Genomic DNA, 16,264 nt, shown 5'->3' with positions numbered 1-16,264 from the left:
ATATCTAATGTCTTTTCGTGAAAAATGTAGTAAAACTTCAAAATGTTGCAATGTGATAGGCTTGAATGACAAGTAGGTAAATTTTAATTTCTGATTTTTTTATCTGAAAACTTATTTGCCTTAATTAGAAAGGCATAAATTTTGTTTTGTACAACTTTTATTTTTCTATATAATTTGAATACATTTTTTTAATGGCAACCTCATTATTTTTTCAGACTGACAATTCAAGTTATTTTAATTCTATTTAGCTTAGTTAATTTTCCTTTTCATTTACAATTTTTCTATGAAAGAAGTTTAATAAAGTATTAAATAACATTTTTATATTTTGGTATTGAAATAACATTTGTGTAATTATTTTTATTTTGACATGAGGCTAAAAAAAAAGTTAAGCAGAATGTATTTATTTTAAACTTCAAAAAATAAAAAAAAATCTTTAAAACTTGAGATTATGCAGGCACTTTTGAGTACTCTTATATGAATAGTTTCAAATTATTTCACATTTCATAAAACAGTAACATAAATTTTACTCCCATTAGTTTGAGTTTTTTTTTCTTTCTTTCTTATCCTAAACATTATTATAAAGTTTGCTTACACAGTCCAGTATCAGAACAAAAATATTATGCTTATGAAGTTCTATAAGACTTTCGCTTGTTAATTACTCATCTCCAATTGTCAACAAATGTTTTATTTGTACTTTTAAATGAAGCGAAATCTCAATTACTATTATAATTGTTTTCTAGGTTCATCAAATGTAATCAAAAAGGAAAAATGAAATGTATAAATAAATGTATAATTCTTTATATGTAGCTGAAGATTCAGTTATACATATATATAATATTTATATAAATGTGTGTGGATTTATAGAAATTTCAAACTCTTCTAGTATTACATAATAAATAAAGTTTAAATAAATTTTTTATAAATGACTTTGTGTCAATATTATTTATTCTTGTAAATTATAAGTCATAGTTTCAGGATTTTGCTTGGGTGTATAAGTCATTACAGAAAATTCAGTAAAAAATTTCAAGTAAGTTATTATTTTACTTTGTATTTCTAAAATATTATTTAATGAAGGTCTTTGTAAATAAATTGTTTTGCATAGTTGTTTTTCTTTTCTCCTAAAAATAAAGAGGGGAAAATAATAATTAAAAAAATATTTGTCTAAAGAAATTTTGTATAATTGAAAGTAGTGTTTACATTTTTAGGTATGGAGTTTTTGTGAAATATTCAGAGAATCATAGATCAAATTTGGTTCTTGTGCCATGAAACAAAACCAAACTAATCATAGATTTAAAAAAATTAGAAATTTGAAGTAAATTGTTAATTTGTGCTTGTAAAATGTTATCAATTGGACATTAGCTAACACTAACATTTGTAATGAGGTATAAAATTTCTACACTATAAAGTAACTTTGTAAGTTAATAATAAATAAGATTTCGTATAAGTGAAAAAAGTGTTGTATTTTTGTGCATGGAATTTTTGTGAAACATATTTTTCAAATATTCAGAGTTAATCATAGATCAAATTTGGTTATTTTGCCACAAATCTAAACCTCACTAAACATAAATTATGAAAATATTAGAAATTTGAAGTAAGTTATTAAATAAGAAGTAAGTTTGTGCTTGTAAATTGTTGTTTATTGAATACACTAACATTTATAATGAGATTTAAAATTAAAGCAATATGAAGTAACTCTGTAAATTAATAGTAAATAAAATTTCCTATAATGGGAAGAAGTGTTCCATGTTTGGGTATGGAATTTTTGTGAAATATTCAGTGTTAATCATTAATTAAATTTGGTTCTTGTGCTACAAAACCAAACAACTAAATATAAATCAAGAAAATATTAGAAATTTGAAGTAATTATTAATTTGTGCTTGTAAAATGTTATATGTTGGACATCAACTGACACTCAAATTTAATTCTTGTGCCATAAAACCAAACTAATCATAGATAATAAAAAAAATATTAGAAATTTGAAGTAAATTATTATTTTGTGCTTGTAAAATGTTATTTATTGGACATTAGCTAACACTAACATTTATAATGAGGTATAAAATTTCTTCATGAAGTAATTTTGTAAAGTCAATAGTAAATAGAATCAGTAAAATTGAAAGAAGCATTACATTTTTGTATATGGAATTTTTATGAAACATATTTGTGAAATATTCGGGTGTCAAATTTGGTTATTTTGCTACGAATCTAAACCTCACTAAACATAAATTATGAAAATATTAGAAATTTGAAGTAACTTATTAATTTGTGCTTGTAAAATATTTTCTATTGAAGAAACATATAATAGGAATTATATAATTTAGTGTTTTAAACTATTTTTAACCAATGCATTAAATTTTAGGGTGTTAAAATAGGAATTTGTGTTTTATTCATTATTCTTTAGGAATTATTTGTTTATTACTCACATTAAGCAATATAAAAGTGTGTATAGTAAAAAAAAATATTTTTTTAATAAGAATTATATATTTTTCTGTTTCGAATTTTTATAAAATAGCTTTTAAAAACAGATGATATAGGCAATATATATAATACATCTACTTTTAAATTTCTAATATCAGTTAAAATCATACTGATTAATTATATAATTGAAACTATGATTATGTTATTTCTTCCCATGCATTAAACAATGAAAACAAATAGGAATGAAGGAAATAAATCTTATATGTAGATCGATGTTCAGGGGATCAAATTTAAAATTATTTCAGATAATTTTAACAGTTGTTTATTTTTTTAAAGAGCAGTAAAAAAATGTCATTTAAACATTTTATAGGGTAAGATTGTGGTAAAATCTATGCTATAATAATAGTTAAAAAAAAGTTGGAAGAATTGTTAGAATGACATTTTCCATGAATTTTTTATCAAAAGCAAGTATTTTATGGAATTTTAAATTTATCAAAATAAGTAACAAACACTATTATTAATAGGTAAAAAAGGAAAGTAAACTATTCAAAATATCTCGTATTTTCAGTCTTTTGACAAAATTTTGAAAGTATGATAGTTTTAAATATTATGACACTAGTTTCTAGAGTTTGAGAAAATTGAATAACCATTAAACTAATATTTCAATTTGACACCAGCAAGTGTTCAGAAATAAATTGCCTAATGATTGGTATTTGGTTGCCCATTGCTAAAATACATGGGGAAATGATTGGTATTGGTCGCCCATTGCTAAAACACATGGGGAAATGATTGGTATTGGGTCGCCGATTGCTAAAACACATGGGGAAATGATTGGTATTGGGTCGCCGATTGTTAAAACACATGGGGAAATGATTGGTATTGATTGGGTCGCCCATTGATAAAACAGGTCGCGAAATGCTTGGTATAACGTCGCCCGCGATAGTAACAAGTCGCCAAAGGATCGGCGAATTCGTCGAAAACAAGTCGGGGCGACCATCGCGCGGCGAACCGCCGGGGGACATGATCAATGTCGGGGCGAGATCGGAGGAGATCTCGCCCCAATCTCGCTCATTCCGTGGGGCGATGCTTGGCCAATGGTTGGCCAACGATCTTTTGCTGCTTGGGATTTGGCTATAACATTTTGAATGCCTGCAGCAATCAGGAACCTGTATTCCGTGTTGAAATTCATATTGTAAAATTTGAAGCATCCTTTCATTATTTTCATTGAATGGCAGGAATACATATATGATGCATCAACATTCATTGAAATCTATGCTCAAAAAGACATATGATTGGCTCTACACAAAATGAGGAGGAGTTCTCGACTACACTTACTATGCGCACACAAATTGTTGAATGATTTCACTAAAAAAAATGCAGTCTTCATGAACATTGTGCAACATATCTGAGAACGAAGTCTTCATAAAAGAAAAAAAAAACTGCAATATCCATACTGAATAATTATGCGAGGAAGAATATGCGAGTTATTTAATAATTTATAATAACATAGCTAACAGTTTTGTAAACTTTCTCCTGCAAGATTAAATCTGTGCAATATTTATACAATTTTCACTGGCTTCACAGAAATATATATTTGATGCTTTGTATCCTTCTTACAACCTGTCAACAAAAAAAATGTTTTCTCAAAATATGTACTATCTGATTTCAATTTCGTAGCAGAAGACGATATCCCATTTTAATAACATTTTTATGGTAGCTAAAAACGACATTCAGATACTTTTTCTTCATTCTTCATTTTAGCTCATTCTGGCCTTTTGTTTAATTAAAAAAATAAAATCTCCAAAAAGTAATTACACCTCCAATGCGCAATATAAATGTGAATAAAAATTACTCAAAATTGCTTTCCTGTTTACACATGTGACTTTTCGGTCATTCTGTGGATTATCCACGGTCCTTACTGCTACTTACAAGACATAATACGCGAAATATCGATATATTGGTATATATGCATTTCTTTTGAACCCTAGAAAAGGAAAATAGCATATAATAATCTATATCCTTACTTAAACGCCATGCCATTACGAAAACATGATATTTGAACAGAAATACAGTTTATAACGATATGCACTCCAAAACCATTAGACAAATGGGAAAATGAATATAATGGTTAATCTTTCATGGTTTTCTTTTGTATGTTTCTGTGCATAAAAAGCTGGAATGGGAATACTGCAGTAAATATTGCAGAACGTGTCTTCGCAAGAATATTTATTCGCTACTTTTATGGCATAATGTATACGACATGTTGCAGCAAATCTTCCTTATTATATTCATTACGAGGAAATTTCCGTAGTACTAGTTAGGAAAATCAGTTTTTTTTAAAGTAAAGAAATTCCTAGAATAAGTTGAGAAATGATTATTGTAAGGGCGCAACACTTGCAGGATCGTATCCCCTGAAGGACTGTCTGTCAATCGATCTGTAATCAAGACCTACAAGAAACATAATATGCCGAGAGCATAAGAGGCGTATTTACAGATTTCGGAAAATGAAAACCGGAACCGATCACGGCTTCATTGCTACGTTTGAGGTTGACAGTTTCTTATGAGAAAGCGTAATAGAAGCTTTACAAAGAATATGCTAAAATTTTTCAGGAAAATCCCTCCCTTCCATTCAATCCTTATCTGTTTTCGCATATTGGCATACGTGTAAGTATTTCACCTTTGTTAATTATTTCAAAAATATATTTGAATTTTTTTTCATTAACAAATATTTTGCTTCATAACACATTATTAAAAAATAATGCAAAATGCACTTTGATAGATCAAGAGTATATCAGAGTGCGAAGCTAAAAAAAACTTATCAAGTAAAGAATAGAAACTGGGTGAGTCGAGGTTAATTAAGAAAGAAATTTTTAAAAAATAATTGAATTTTTAAAAGAATTGATCGAAATTACAAAATTTTCCATCCAAATAACTTTCAACTGTTTTACAGGAAAAACACAGAATTTTTTCAAAAAAAAAAAAAAAAACATCAACATTTTTCTGGTTTTAATTTTCCACTATATATATATAAATTTTAATGAAGTTTTCAAAATGCTTTATGCATATTTTTAGTATTACTTTTCATTTATTTAATTACTCTGCATGTATTTTAACTCGATGCAAAGAAATTAAATACTATTATTAAAAATATTATTAATTATAATTTTGTTATTTATTTCATAAGCTTACCCATTAAGAAGACCTTAAATTATTTTTTTATTAAGAATACTGTTATTATAATTGAGAAAAATGTAAAAACAGACGAATAATGCTTCATTATAACTCCCAGAATTCCCGACAAGAGGATGAAATTTCCATTATTTATTGCATTTGCGCAATATCGAAATGCACTAATAATTAACACCGATTTACAAAAGCAGAAAAAGTTTCTGGATTTTTTAATGTATGTTTTCAGTCACTTCTAATAAGCAATTCTTCTCCTTAAAACAGATCATTAAAATGCATTTTCAACACGCCCAAAAGCAACTAATGAGGAAATGGTTTTCCACATTGCGCACACTTTTGATTGTTTAGAAATTTGCAATTAATCATTTCAAGCTTAGTCGCGGCTCATCCGTTTCACAAAGTCGCTAATTTTTCGAAAACAAATAAGGATTTTTTTTATCACAATAGTATAGGGCAATTAAAGATTTCTATGAAGTCGAAAAAAAAAAAAAAAAACCCCGCATTTCTTGCAGGTTTACGAAAACAGCTTTTCAACGATTTTAAGAGGATGTTGCTTAGTATAAAAGGCATGCTTTCAGAGTGTTTTTTCAGCACTCTTCTGAAACCTAGGAGAGGATGAAGACTCTGGTAAGTGCATCTCTTTGTGAAGATATCGATCTTTTCATTATATTGATTATTTTTTTAGTTTAAAGTTTATGGTGATATTCGTTGCAAACCGTATCCGCTGAAATTGCAAACACTGTGATATCAAAATATGATGCGGTGTTTTATAGACTTTTAAATTTTTTAGTTTAATTTTTTAATGTATAATTTGTTTAATTTTTTTACTTGAAAGCTTTTTTTAATACTTCATTTAGGGAGATTTTATGCATCTTTTTATTTATAAAAATGTTATCCATCATCCAGCTTTTATGAGTTCGCGTTTACTTTTAAATTCCTATGTATTAAGTTCAATATTAGGTGAGTCGCATGTGAAATTTATGCAGTGAATCTTTCAAATATAACAATATTTATCTGTGATGTATTTATTTCTTCGCATACATTTTTACTTTTAAAATGATACTTCTTTGTTTCGCATATATTTTCTTACGTGTGTTACTCGATTTCTTACACATGTAGATCATGAGTATCTCTTATAACCTATTCATACACTGGTATTCAAATGTGCCAATACACTTTCTTAGGTACTGTATTAATTTTTTTCAAGTCAGATAATAAAGAAACTGTCTTCATCTTAGGATAGCTCTGCGGAATGGTTTATTTGATCATTCAAAAAATGATTGCTTCACGGTGAAACTTGAGTTTGGTTTCACTCTTGTGATTATTATTATAAATCTGATTTCAAACTCGTTTCCTTGACATCAAACAGATTTCAATTATGAAATTATTTTTATCCTTTTTCCAACCAAGACATATGACTTTAATAGTCATGTGCAGTAATAATTTGCGTTGACTGTTTATCTTTCTGAACCAGCAGCGCGGGGAACACATGCCACTTCAACAACATGTGATTGGAATTTATCGGCATCAGTGTTAATTTTAAAGCGTAGAACTAAAGAGGAATAAAAATAATTAAATTTAATCGTTTTCATTTTCACCTTGTTTTTCGAATACAGTTCATTCAAAAACTAAATGGCCTCTGAATACTTTAAAAATACGTGTAAGTGAGAAAAAAAAAACTCCTTTTCTAGGTTTATGTTTGTTTGACTGGAAAATGGTCCAAGGAACAAGAAAAATAAAATCTGTTTTAAATTCTCTACGAATTTCAAAAAAATGACGAAAATACTATTTCTTTCACGATACAAAATGTGAAAGATATAGCTAAACGTTCAGAGCAAAATTTACTTTCATGAGAATGCAAAATTTAACACAAATGAATTCTGAATGATTATCAGAGAACGTCTTGAGCAGGAAAAGGACAGAGCTCAAACATTCTGTTTATAATAAAGCTTTCTTCACTACGAATTATATTTGAATCGTTATCTCTCTCTTCTAATTTTCTTTGTGTCCAAGAGGCTCAGTTGCGTAATACCATGCCCTGCCATTCCACTCTAGTTTGCGGTGATCTTTGTTACATAATAGCTATGATGGACATAGTCGAGATATCTCTCCTCACAATTTTCATGAAAATTGTTCCTCTTAGAAGTATAGTTGTGGTAAGAATTCCACCAAAAATTTCAACTTAGACGTTGATATCACTTGAAGAAAACAGAGTATGATCTTTTAGGTTTAGATTCATATTTCTTATAGTGTGTTCCGAGTGATTTCCCCGTTTCCTGACAAAAACAGATTCTCATATTTGTGTACTTAAAGACGGAAGAGGACATTTATATCTGGAAAAAGGTCCAAAATTTGCAATATGTCAAAGCAATATTTTATCTTCATCATCAATAACATCTTTACGCTTTCTGTATTCGTTGTGTATAGAATCAATTCCAAAGTGATCAAGTAACAAGATGTCATGGCGCTAGTAAAAATGAAAATGAGAGTATAGCTTGTCTCGTTGCATACGCTTTAAGGCAATTTCACTCTTTCTGTTTCTTCATGAAAGTTGCGCAAAACTTTCATAGAATCAAACTTCTTTAACCTTCGTGAATGAAAAGAAAAAATCACCCAAAACATACAATTAAAGAAGCAATGAAAATGATTTAAATGTCAGCACCAAAATATAATTTCCTTTGTTGGAAAATTTAGGCAAATGTTAGTTAAATTTTTAAAATTCACTATTTATTTGTTAACTATTAAGTTTTTACCGTTATTTAATTCCTTTTTAAAACGTTAATTCAATATAAATGAGTTTTTGTACCATAATATTTTCGGAAGCTATCGCCACATATCGCCGAATTTCAGCTTTGTAATTTTTATATAAAATTTTAATTTCTGTTTGAAAAAAAAAGATATATGATTACATTTTCACAATGAGAAAATGCGTCAAATACATTAACTTTACTTCAAGTGGTTCGGCCTGTAGAATGCCAACACACGCACACGTCCATCTTTCTTATGAGTAGAAATAAGCAATGATTTGCAATATTTAAATTCCCTGTTTGTAGGCAGCTTAATCTCGATGCATTCACGAAAAAGCATTTTCAAATTTTAATATTCATGCAACTAATACTATTTTGGTGACCTAAATCAGTTACTTTTAATGTTGGTTATGACTCTTTGAAATTTTTACTTTTCCCCCAGAAATGTGACTTTTAGTTTTGATAGGAAACTTACTGAGCCATAAAACTCCAGTAGCATCCTTGCTGAATTCATGCACCTTCACAAAAGATTTTTAGACAGAATGAAAACTCATTCGTCACGAAAACACATTCATTATTGCAGTTTTGTATGTACTCATCATCATAATATTTGGTTATACAGCCCAGGTGGTCCAGTGCCTTCGTCTGTGGTTGATGTATATGGCGCCAATGCTTTCAATCAAATAAATCTAAATGTAATCGCGCCATTCTAATTCTATTATGTGGTTTTAATTTTATAGGATCTAACATCTGAAATCAATTTCTAGCTTTCAATGAGTCGGAGATATCGTAAAACACAGAATAACATTTATTGACGAACACGAAATAACCAACACGAACACAAAGATACATCGGTCTATGTTACATCTCTAATTAGACATTACAAATTCTGAATCGCTAAGTATAAAAAATTAAACGTATAAAATTTCTACAGAAACTGCGCATGCACCGGTTTCCTGATGACCTGATCCTTGCTGAATGGATGCGCCTTTACAAAATAAGTAAAGATAGAATGAAAACTCATTCGTCATTGCAGTTTTGTATGAACTATGGAACATAATTTATAAATTCTTAACTTATTTACGTTAAATGTTACAATGTTCGAAACGTGCAAAACCCACAGTAGCCTTAATGTCATTATTACTTTCACACCATTTCTGTTATCAGTTGCAAAATTATATATATTTTTTAAATCTGTAAGAAATAAATTCTCATTTTTGGAATTCTTCCCATGAAAGAGAATTGTGCTTTTAATTATCCTTTACAATTTTTTTGTGGGAAAATTAGAAACAAGCGTTTACATCATTCAACACGTATATTTTCCACACATTTGACACAAATTATAATATGATTATAATAGGATCCTCAGAATTAAAATAGGATCCTCAGAAAAAAGTATCGCCCCATGCATCAATAATATTCATTGTTTTTTGTCATAATAAAAACCGATATTTTTAAATAATGTATCATATCATTTACATATACTATGTATACTTCCAATAAAGAATGAAAGTTGGTTGTTAATATCGAGATTATTTATGGTTCATTGCAAGTATGGAAGAAAGAAATTTAATATCGAAAAATAATTAACTTTATTGGAGGTGTGGGGGCACCTGAAAATGAAAATGTTCTTCTTCTTTCATAAGAAACCAAAGTTGAGACGATGGACGGAATGAATGGACGAAGTTCCAATTTATTGTCAGTTGACTTTTCAAAAAACAGTTATGTGTGATTTGTTATGTTGAAGCTACCAAGATGAAGGTACATTATTTCTAAATCTGAGGAATTTTGTTAGAGCTGACAATGGTTATAAGAATACGATAGGCTTGAAGCGCACTACTTAGACAACCTCAAATTTGTCTTCTGTTTTTGTTGTTGTCGACAGTTTGTGATTTCGAGGGACAGATTTGATTTAATAGCTCACATCGCCTAAGTACTCAGAAATGCTTATGATTCATTTCATGAATTTTGCCGAAAGTATTATTAGTATAATGATTATAAATTAATTTAAATTGATTTAACATCTGCGATAGCTTATATGCGATATTCCATGAAAAATTATATATTTTATTAGAAATTGTAACAATGCATTTCATAGGGGCAGTGGAGAATAACTATTTTAATCATTTCAAAATTTCTAAAAATTCTGTAATTTGAAATGTGCAATCTAATATTGAAATATATGACTTATCCATCATCTGTAGTCATAAAGGTTTCGGAACTACTTTTAGTAAATTTACTGATTTCCGATTTGAAAGTGTATCTTTTTTATGTTTATTTTTCAGGTATTTTTACTCTTGGTTTTGACGCAGTGGACAAGAGCCGCTCCTGTGAAAGACGATGGCGACTCGTCCTTGATGTATCGATGTAACTGCGGATCACCTGTTCAGCCTATTCCTCCAGCAGTAATTCCAGTTCCACACCCTAGTCACATTGACATTCCACCTAATTGGCATCCGGGTCCCTCTTTTTGGTATCCCCATCCACACAGTTTGCTTCCGATTCCACATCCGCCTGTAATTGCTCCTGTTCCGCTACCGCATCCACTTCCGCATCCACATCCGCCTGTAATTGCTCCTGTTCCGCTACCGCATCCACTTCCACCTCCACCCCCACCCCCACCCAGTCGGGTAAATAAATAATCATTTTAGATACATTTTATGATAAACTGTTTTTTTAGCATACTACAGAAAGTGGTAATAGAAAAAGAAATGCATCCAAAAATAAAATGAAATGAGCCAGCCATTATGAAAAACCTGGCGTGGGATCATGAGTGATAAATAAAGATCTGCATCGTGTTTTCGTGAAGGGGAATTCTGAATAATCAGAGAGAGCCGCGGGCAGGCATTTGAAGAAATGGTGCTGGTCTAATTGCCATATAACAAAAAAGGTGGAAAAAACAAATTACATGGAATTTTCAAATATTTCGAACACACTGCTTGTTTACTCTGAAATAAAAGAATAATTTCTAATCAGATTAATCATAATTTAAATTGAAATTAAAATATGTTTGAATATTAAATAGTTTATCTATGACTTTATATTATATTCCACTTCATAGGTTTTGTAAATTATTAATTTTTAATAATATGCTTCTTTGAAATCATATGTTTTCTTATATTTATTTCTTAGAATTAAGTATTTTTATATATAACTAAGAATACATTAATGAAAAATTGCGGTTAATTTTTTCAAAGCATAATTTCTTAGTCATCTTTTACAAAATACACAGACAGTAAAAAAAAAGAAAAAGAAAAAAAAGTCAATAATTCATTTGTTGCAGGACATTTCTGAAGATGGTTCCACTTTCAACTATAATGCTTCTTTCTGGTTATGCGTTCCGTATGTCCGTCCCATTCAAGAAGAGCATGAAGCTCATTTAAAAAGTGATTCGTCCTCTAGCTACGTAAATGCTTTGGTTCCTTAAAGCTTTTCTTTAAATTTTCGTTATCCTCCGTCAGCAAAACATAAATCAGAATCCAAAATAAATCTTGCCTTTAGCTACTTGTGATCGCCTCTTTGGTGATTAGCTCCAAATGTTTTTCTCTCTTCATGAACAAGAAACCGGACATGTCTGCAAGTATATACGGCCTTCCGGTACATAATGGCTACGCTTGCCTAATGGTTATTGATTCCATACAATCGTCACTATCACGGACATAAAAACTTACCTATATAAAAGGATCTACGTTTAGCACCTTGCTTGGGTCGATAACTTGACAATAAACTGTTTCATTAAATCAACAATCTCCATCGCTATGAGCAAAAAATAAGGGATTCCGCAACCAGTCATGTTTTTATCTATCAAGGTGTCTTTAGGGGGTAAATTCCGTTTGATCCTTCGATAGCGGAACAATCTGTACACTTGGATAAATATCGCCTCAAAACAATAGCTTTCAGTAAATTTACATTTCTTACACCTACAGGTTTGAAAACAAAAACATTATTTTCAAACAGAACTCGAAAGAGATACGATATCAAGAATAACATCTAATCCGCAGATCTACCGTCAGGATTTAACGTATATAACCTTACATAAAACGAATTGTCGCCAAGAAGAAACTTTGGCTAGAGAACAATCGTTTGAGCTTGGCGACAATTGCAATGTATCTAACAAACAGCTACGAAATTTCAAAAATTATATATTTGATTTTTATAATTTCATTGTTCATCTTTAGACTAGATGTGTTTGCACTTATGACTAACGTTGTGGCGGCGACGGCGGCGGCGTTTGAAATTGTGGAAACCAAAATTAGCCTATTCGCCATCGAATCCCTTTCCGTTTCAAGAAATTCGTACGCCGTCGTTACAAGGGCAATTGCTGAAACCGCTAAAGTAAGTTTGACTATTTCGATTATTTAATTTTTCTTCTTAAATTTTAATGTTTTTATTTCATCATTTCTGAGTATGTAAGCATTTATGGGTTGGATATTATCCAAAAATGATATATTTATATGATACAAAATTGAAAATCTGATAGAAATTGATCATGTACAATTTGTTCAAAAACAGTTTCAATCTAAATATTTAACTGAAGGACAAGTTATTAAGAACGTAATTATCTCTTGGACAATGAAACAACAGTAAAAGAAAGTTTTCCAAATATTAAATAGAATTTAAACAAACAATTTATCAAAACAGGAGGGGTTTTAAGAATCACTTAAGAGCATATTTATAGCGAAAAAGTATTAAATTGTTTTCGTGTATGAATAAAGTTTAGGCAGTAATTGTAACTATTAAAATACCGTTGTAAAGATTCAGAAAGTTAATTTTCAAGTCACAGTCGCAACAATCTTGTTTCAAATTTGATTCTGAATTTTAACAGAATATAATTATTTTATTTATTGTAAGGCCATTCATAGCAACGTCTAGTGGGTTAATACTTGAAAGCGTTCCAACCCTGAAGGAACGTCAAGTACAGTATTGGATATAGCATTGTCTTTTCTGTCATTCAGAAAATGTCAGTCGAAAAGAAAATTTAAAACAATATCATTCTGAGATGTTTCCCAGCAGAAGATAGAATCGTTTTCTTATCCTCAAGATCGAAATAGATTCTTAACTTTCTTCTTGGTATTTCGGAGTTTTTAATTGCGGTTAGGGTTTATATTTCAATAAAAATAAATTAATTTAGAATTTCATAATACAAGGGTTGGTTTGTGAACTAAAATAACTAATCTTTATGCATTTAGTGTTTGACTGTAAAATATTAGAGAAAAATGATCCCATAGCTATAGTTTTAGGTTTGGAACTTAATTTTTTATTATTTCAGGGAATGTCAGAAGGACATTATAATTAGTTAGATGAAAAATTCGTGACAGGATGATGCTTGAATCTTGTTTGTCTGTCTTAATTTTTCTTTACTTTTCCCAACTTTCAAATTTTAAACATTAGTAATTAGTAAAAAACATTAGTAAAAGTCAATTAAGCTCGCAGTTTAATGATTTATTCGAGCATGTGGTTACATCTAGAATTGAACAGAATTGAAAACATTCATCTTTAGTCTCCATAAATTTCATGGCAAAAGGTTAAAATATTAAAAGCTTTAGGCATGATGCAATGAATGCGTTTTTATGTGCATCTACATTGGGACATTTTACGTTGAACTTCATCTTCGTAAGTTGGACATGTTATGTCTTTTCTTCAACAGAAGTAGCCAACCCACATCATTAAAAAACTGTCATTAACTGCCTTTGATTTCTGACATCGGGTGCAATCCTGAATCACCTTAGTTTTGTTTCATTATATAAACAACAGTTTATTTTTTATTTATTTATCTGCACTTCTTTCAATTGTAGAGAACTGCAACGGCAGGAAAATAGCTTTTTGAAGGAAAAGATAGTTTTTTTATACAAAAATTAGACCACACTTACGAAACGATTCTTTTTTCTGTGAATATAGGTTATACATTCATAAACAAGATAAAATAGTTCCGGTATGATTAATTAAATCTCTTACCAGCATTAAAACGAATTTTATTTTAAAATATTATTCATTGACTTTTCATTTTCACCCCCCCCCTCTCTCTTTTTTTTTAAATTTTTTTTTTAGAAATTTCAATGAAAGTAATATTCTAACACTTCTTTTCCTTTTCAGGTAATCAAAAGAAGAGAGAAAAATTATGCATATGAAAATAAATACCATTTTCTCTCTATATATAACATAATGTTGGTCCAATAAACAGCAAAAATTTACCTGTTTTCTTTTATTTGTGTTGTACTCTCCTCCTATATATCAAATATATGTCACCATGTTATATACTACAAACTTCAAGCAAACAATTCCCATATATCTTAATGGCAACTCATGGCTAGTTTTAAATAACCTGCTACACTATTTTTAGTCATTTGAAAAGCAGTTATCAGTTATGGCATATTGAAAAGAAACCCTTTCATTTTTTCGAAAGAAAATGGAATAATTTTTGATAAAACTTTTTCAAAGAGACACCTTACAGAAGATATTCAATCGTGCGATCTAGGAGGTGCACCCCCCCCAATATGTATTTAGTTCCTTAATGAATGGCCACAGCTACCTTGCGGCAAAGTCTCGACTTCGGCCCCGAAGGGTTTCCTGGGAGAACGCTGGTGTACGTTAATTCCGATCAGCCATGAATCCTCCTGCCGCTCTGGTGCGGAAGTTTCGATAGGGGCAGTCGCACATTGGAAATCAACCCTTTCATTTATTCCAAAGAGAATAGAATAATTTTTATTAAAACTTTTACACAGTTAACACCTTGCAGAAGATATTTAATCGTGCGATCTTGGTGGTGCACCCCTGAATATGTATTTAGTTCCTTAATGAATGGCCACAGCTACTTTGTGGTAAGGCCGAAGGGCTTTCTGGGAGAAAAGGGAATTGATGCACGTTAATTCCGATCACGCCACTGCCACTTTTTTCGCAAGATCATGTAAAAAATTTCATTTGTCTAATTTTCTCATTTTTTTTTTATTTATTCATATAATATATATATATATATATATATATATATATATATATATATATATATATATATATATATATATATATATATATATATATATATATATATATATATATATATATATATATATATATATATATATATATATATATACAGATTGATAAACGGTAGATTAACTGGCAGATTTGATTGAAAATTTAATATAGTTCACACCGTAGACGCTAAAGCCGTGAACCAGTTTTTATTATCCAATTATTAAACGTTTTATGGGTACGAGTTCACTTGTAATCGAATAGACGGAACAAGTTTTCTTTGAATATCTTTCGTTTGGAATACCATAGAAATTTACATATTGGTTTAAAGAGCATTTATAATATCGTCCTCGTAGCTCTTCCTAGAAATATAATACAGAATTTTTTTTATGCCTCAAGAGATAATTTTAGCATTCTTCTATACAAATTAGACTCTTATTTATTACAAAAGTTTCATATTATAATGCACGTGGAAATTTCTTGAATAATTATCCAAGTCTAAAAGAACTGACGTAATCATAGATATTCACCCATTAGTAAGCAACAACTACTTTGCTTCCTAATACCTGAAACTTATTCCTTATTAATATAATATATTTACTGAAACAAGGCATTTTTTTTTATAATATGACTACTGAAAACAGAGTCACTCAGCTTTTAAACTTTATGGGCACTAAAGAATATCTTTTTTAATTTATGTATTATATCAAAAATTTGTCAACAAAATTTTCTCAGAGTCATCATGAGCAGATCAATTAAATAACAATGTTTAATTTTAAATGCATCAAACACTAAGAAAATAATCAGAATCGTTTAAAATAATCGGTCGAAAACAGGTTAAAATAAACTACTTAAAAACGATATACTTAAAACTATAAGCATATACAAAAACATATAACTAACATAAATACAATTTAATTACAAAAGCGCACAACTAACATAAAAAT

General features: G+C 29.6%; 1 protein-coding gene across 1 annotated transcript; it reads left to right on the top strand.

Moving 5' to 3' along the window:
- Window positions 1–6,199: 6,199 nt before the first annotated feature.
- Window positions 6,200–14,539, top strand: LOC129972963 (uncharacterized). The gene is made up of 4 exons (XM_056087291.1): window positions 6,200–6,228; window positions 10,634–10,978; window positions 12,527–12,683; window positions 14,442–14,539. The coding sequence occupies exons 1-3, from the start codon at window positions 6,217–6,219 to the stop codon at window positions 12,551–12,553; spliced, it is 384 nt and encodes a 127-aa protein (XP_055943266.1). The 5' UTR covers window positions 6,200–6,216; the 3' UTR covers window positions 12,554–12,683; window positions 14,442–14,539.
- The last annotated feature ends 1,725 nt before the right edge of the window (window positions 14,540–16,264 follow it).

Source organism: Argiope bruennichi, chromosome 6, assembly GCF_947563725.1.
Source record: "Argiope bruennichi chromosome 6, qqArgBrue1.1, whole genome shotgun sequence".
Taxonomy (NCBI): Eukaryota; Metazoa; Arthropoda; class Arachnida; order Araneae; family Araneidae; genus Argiope; species Argiope bruennichi.
The sequence above is the reverse complement of the archived record's forward strand: the minus strand, read 5'-3'. Positions and strand labels throughout refer to the sequence as shown.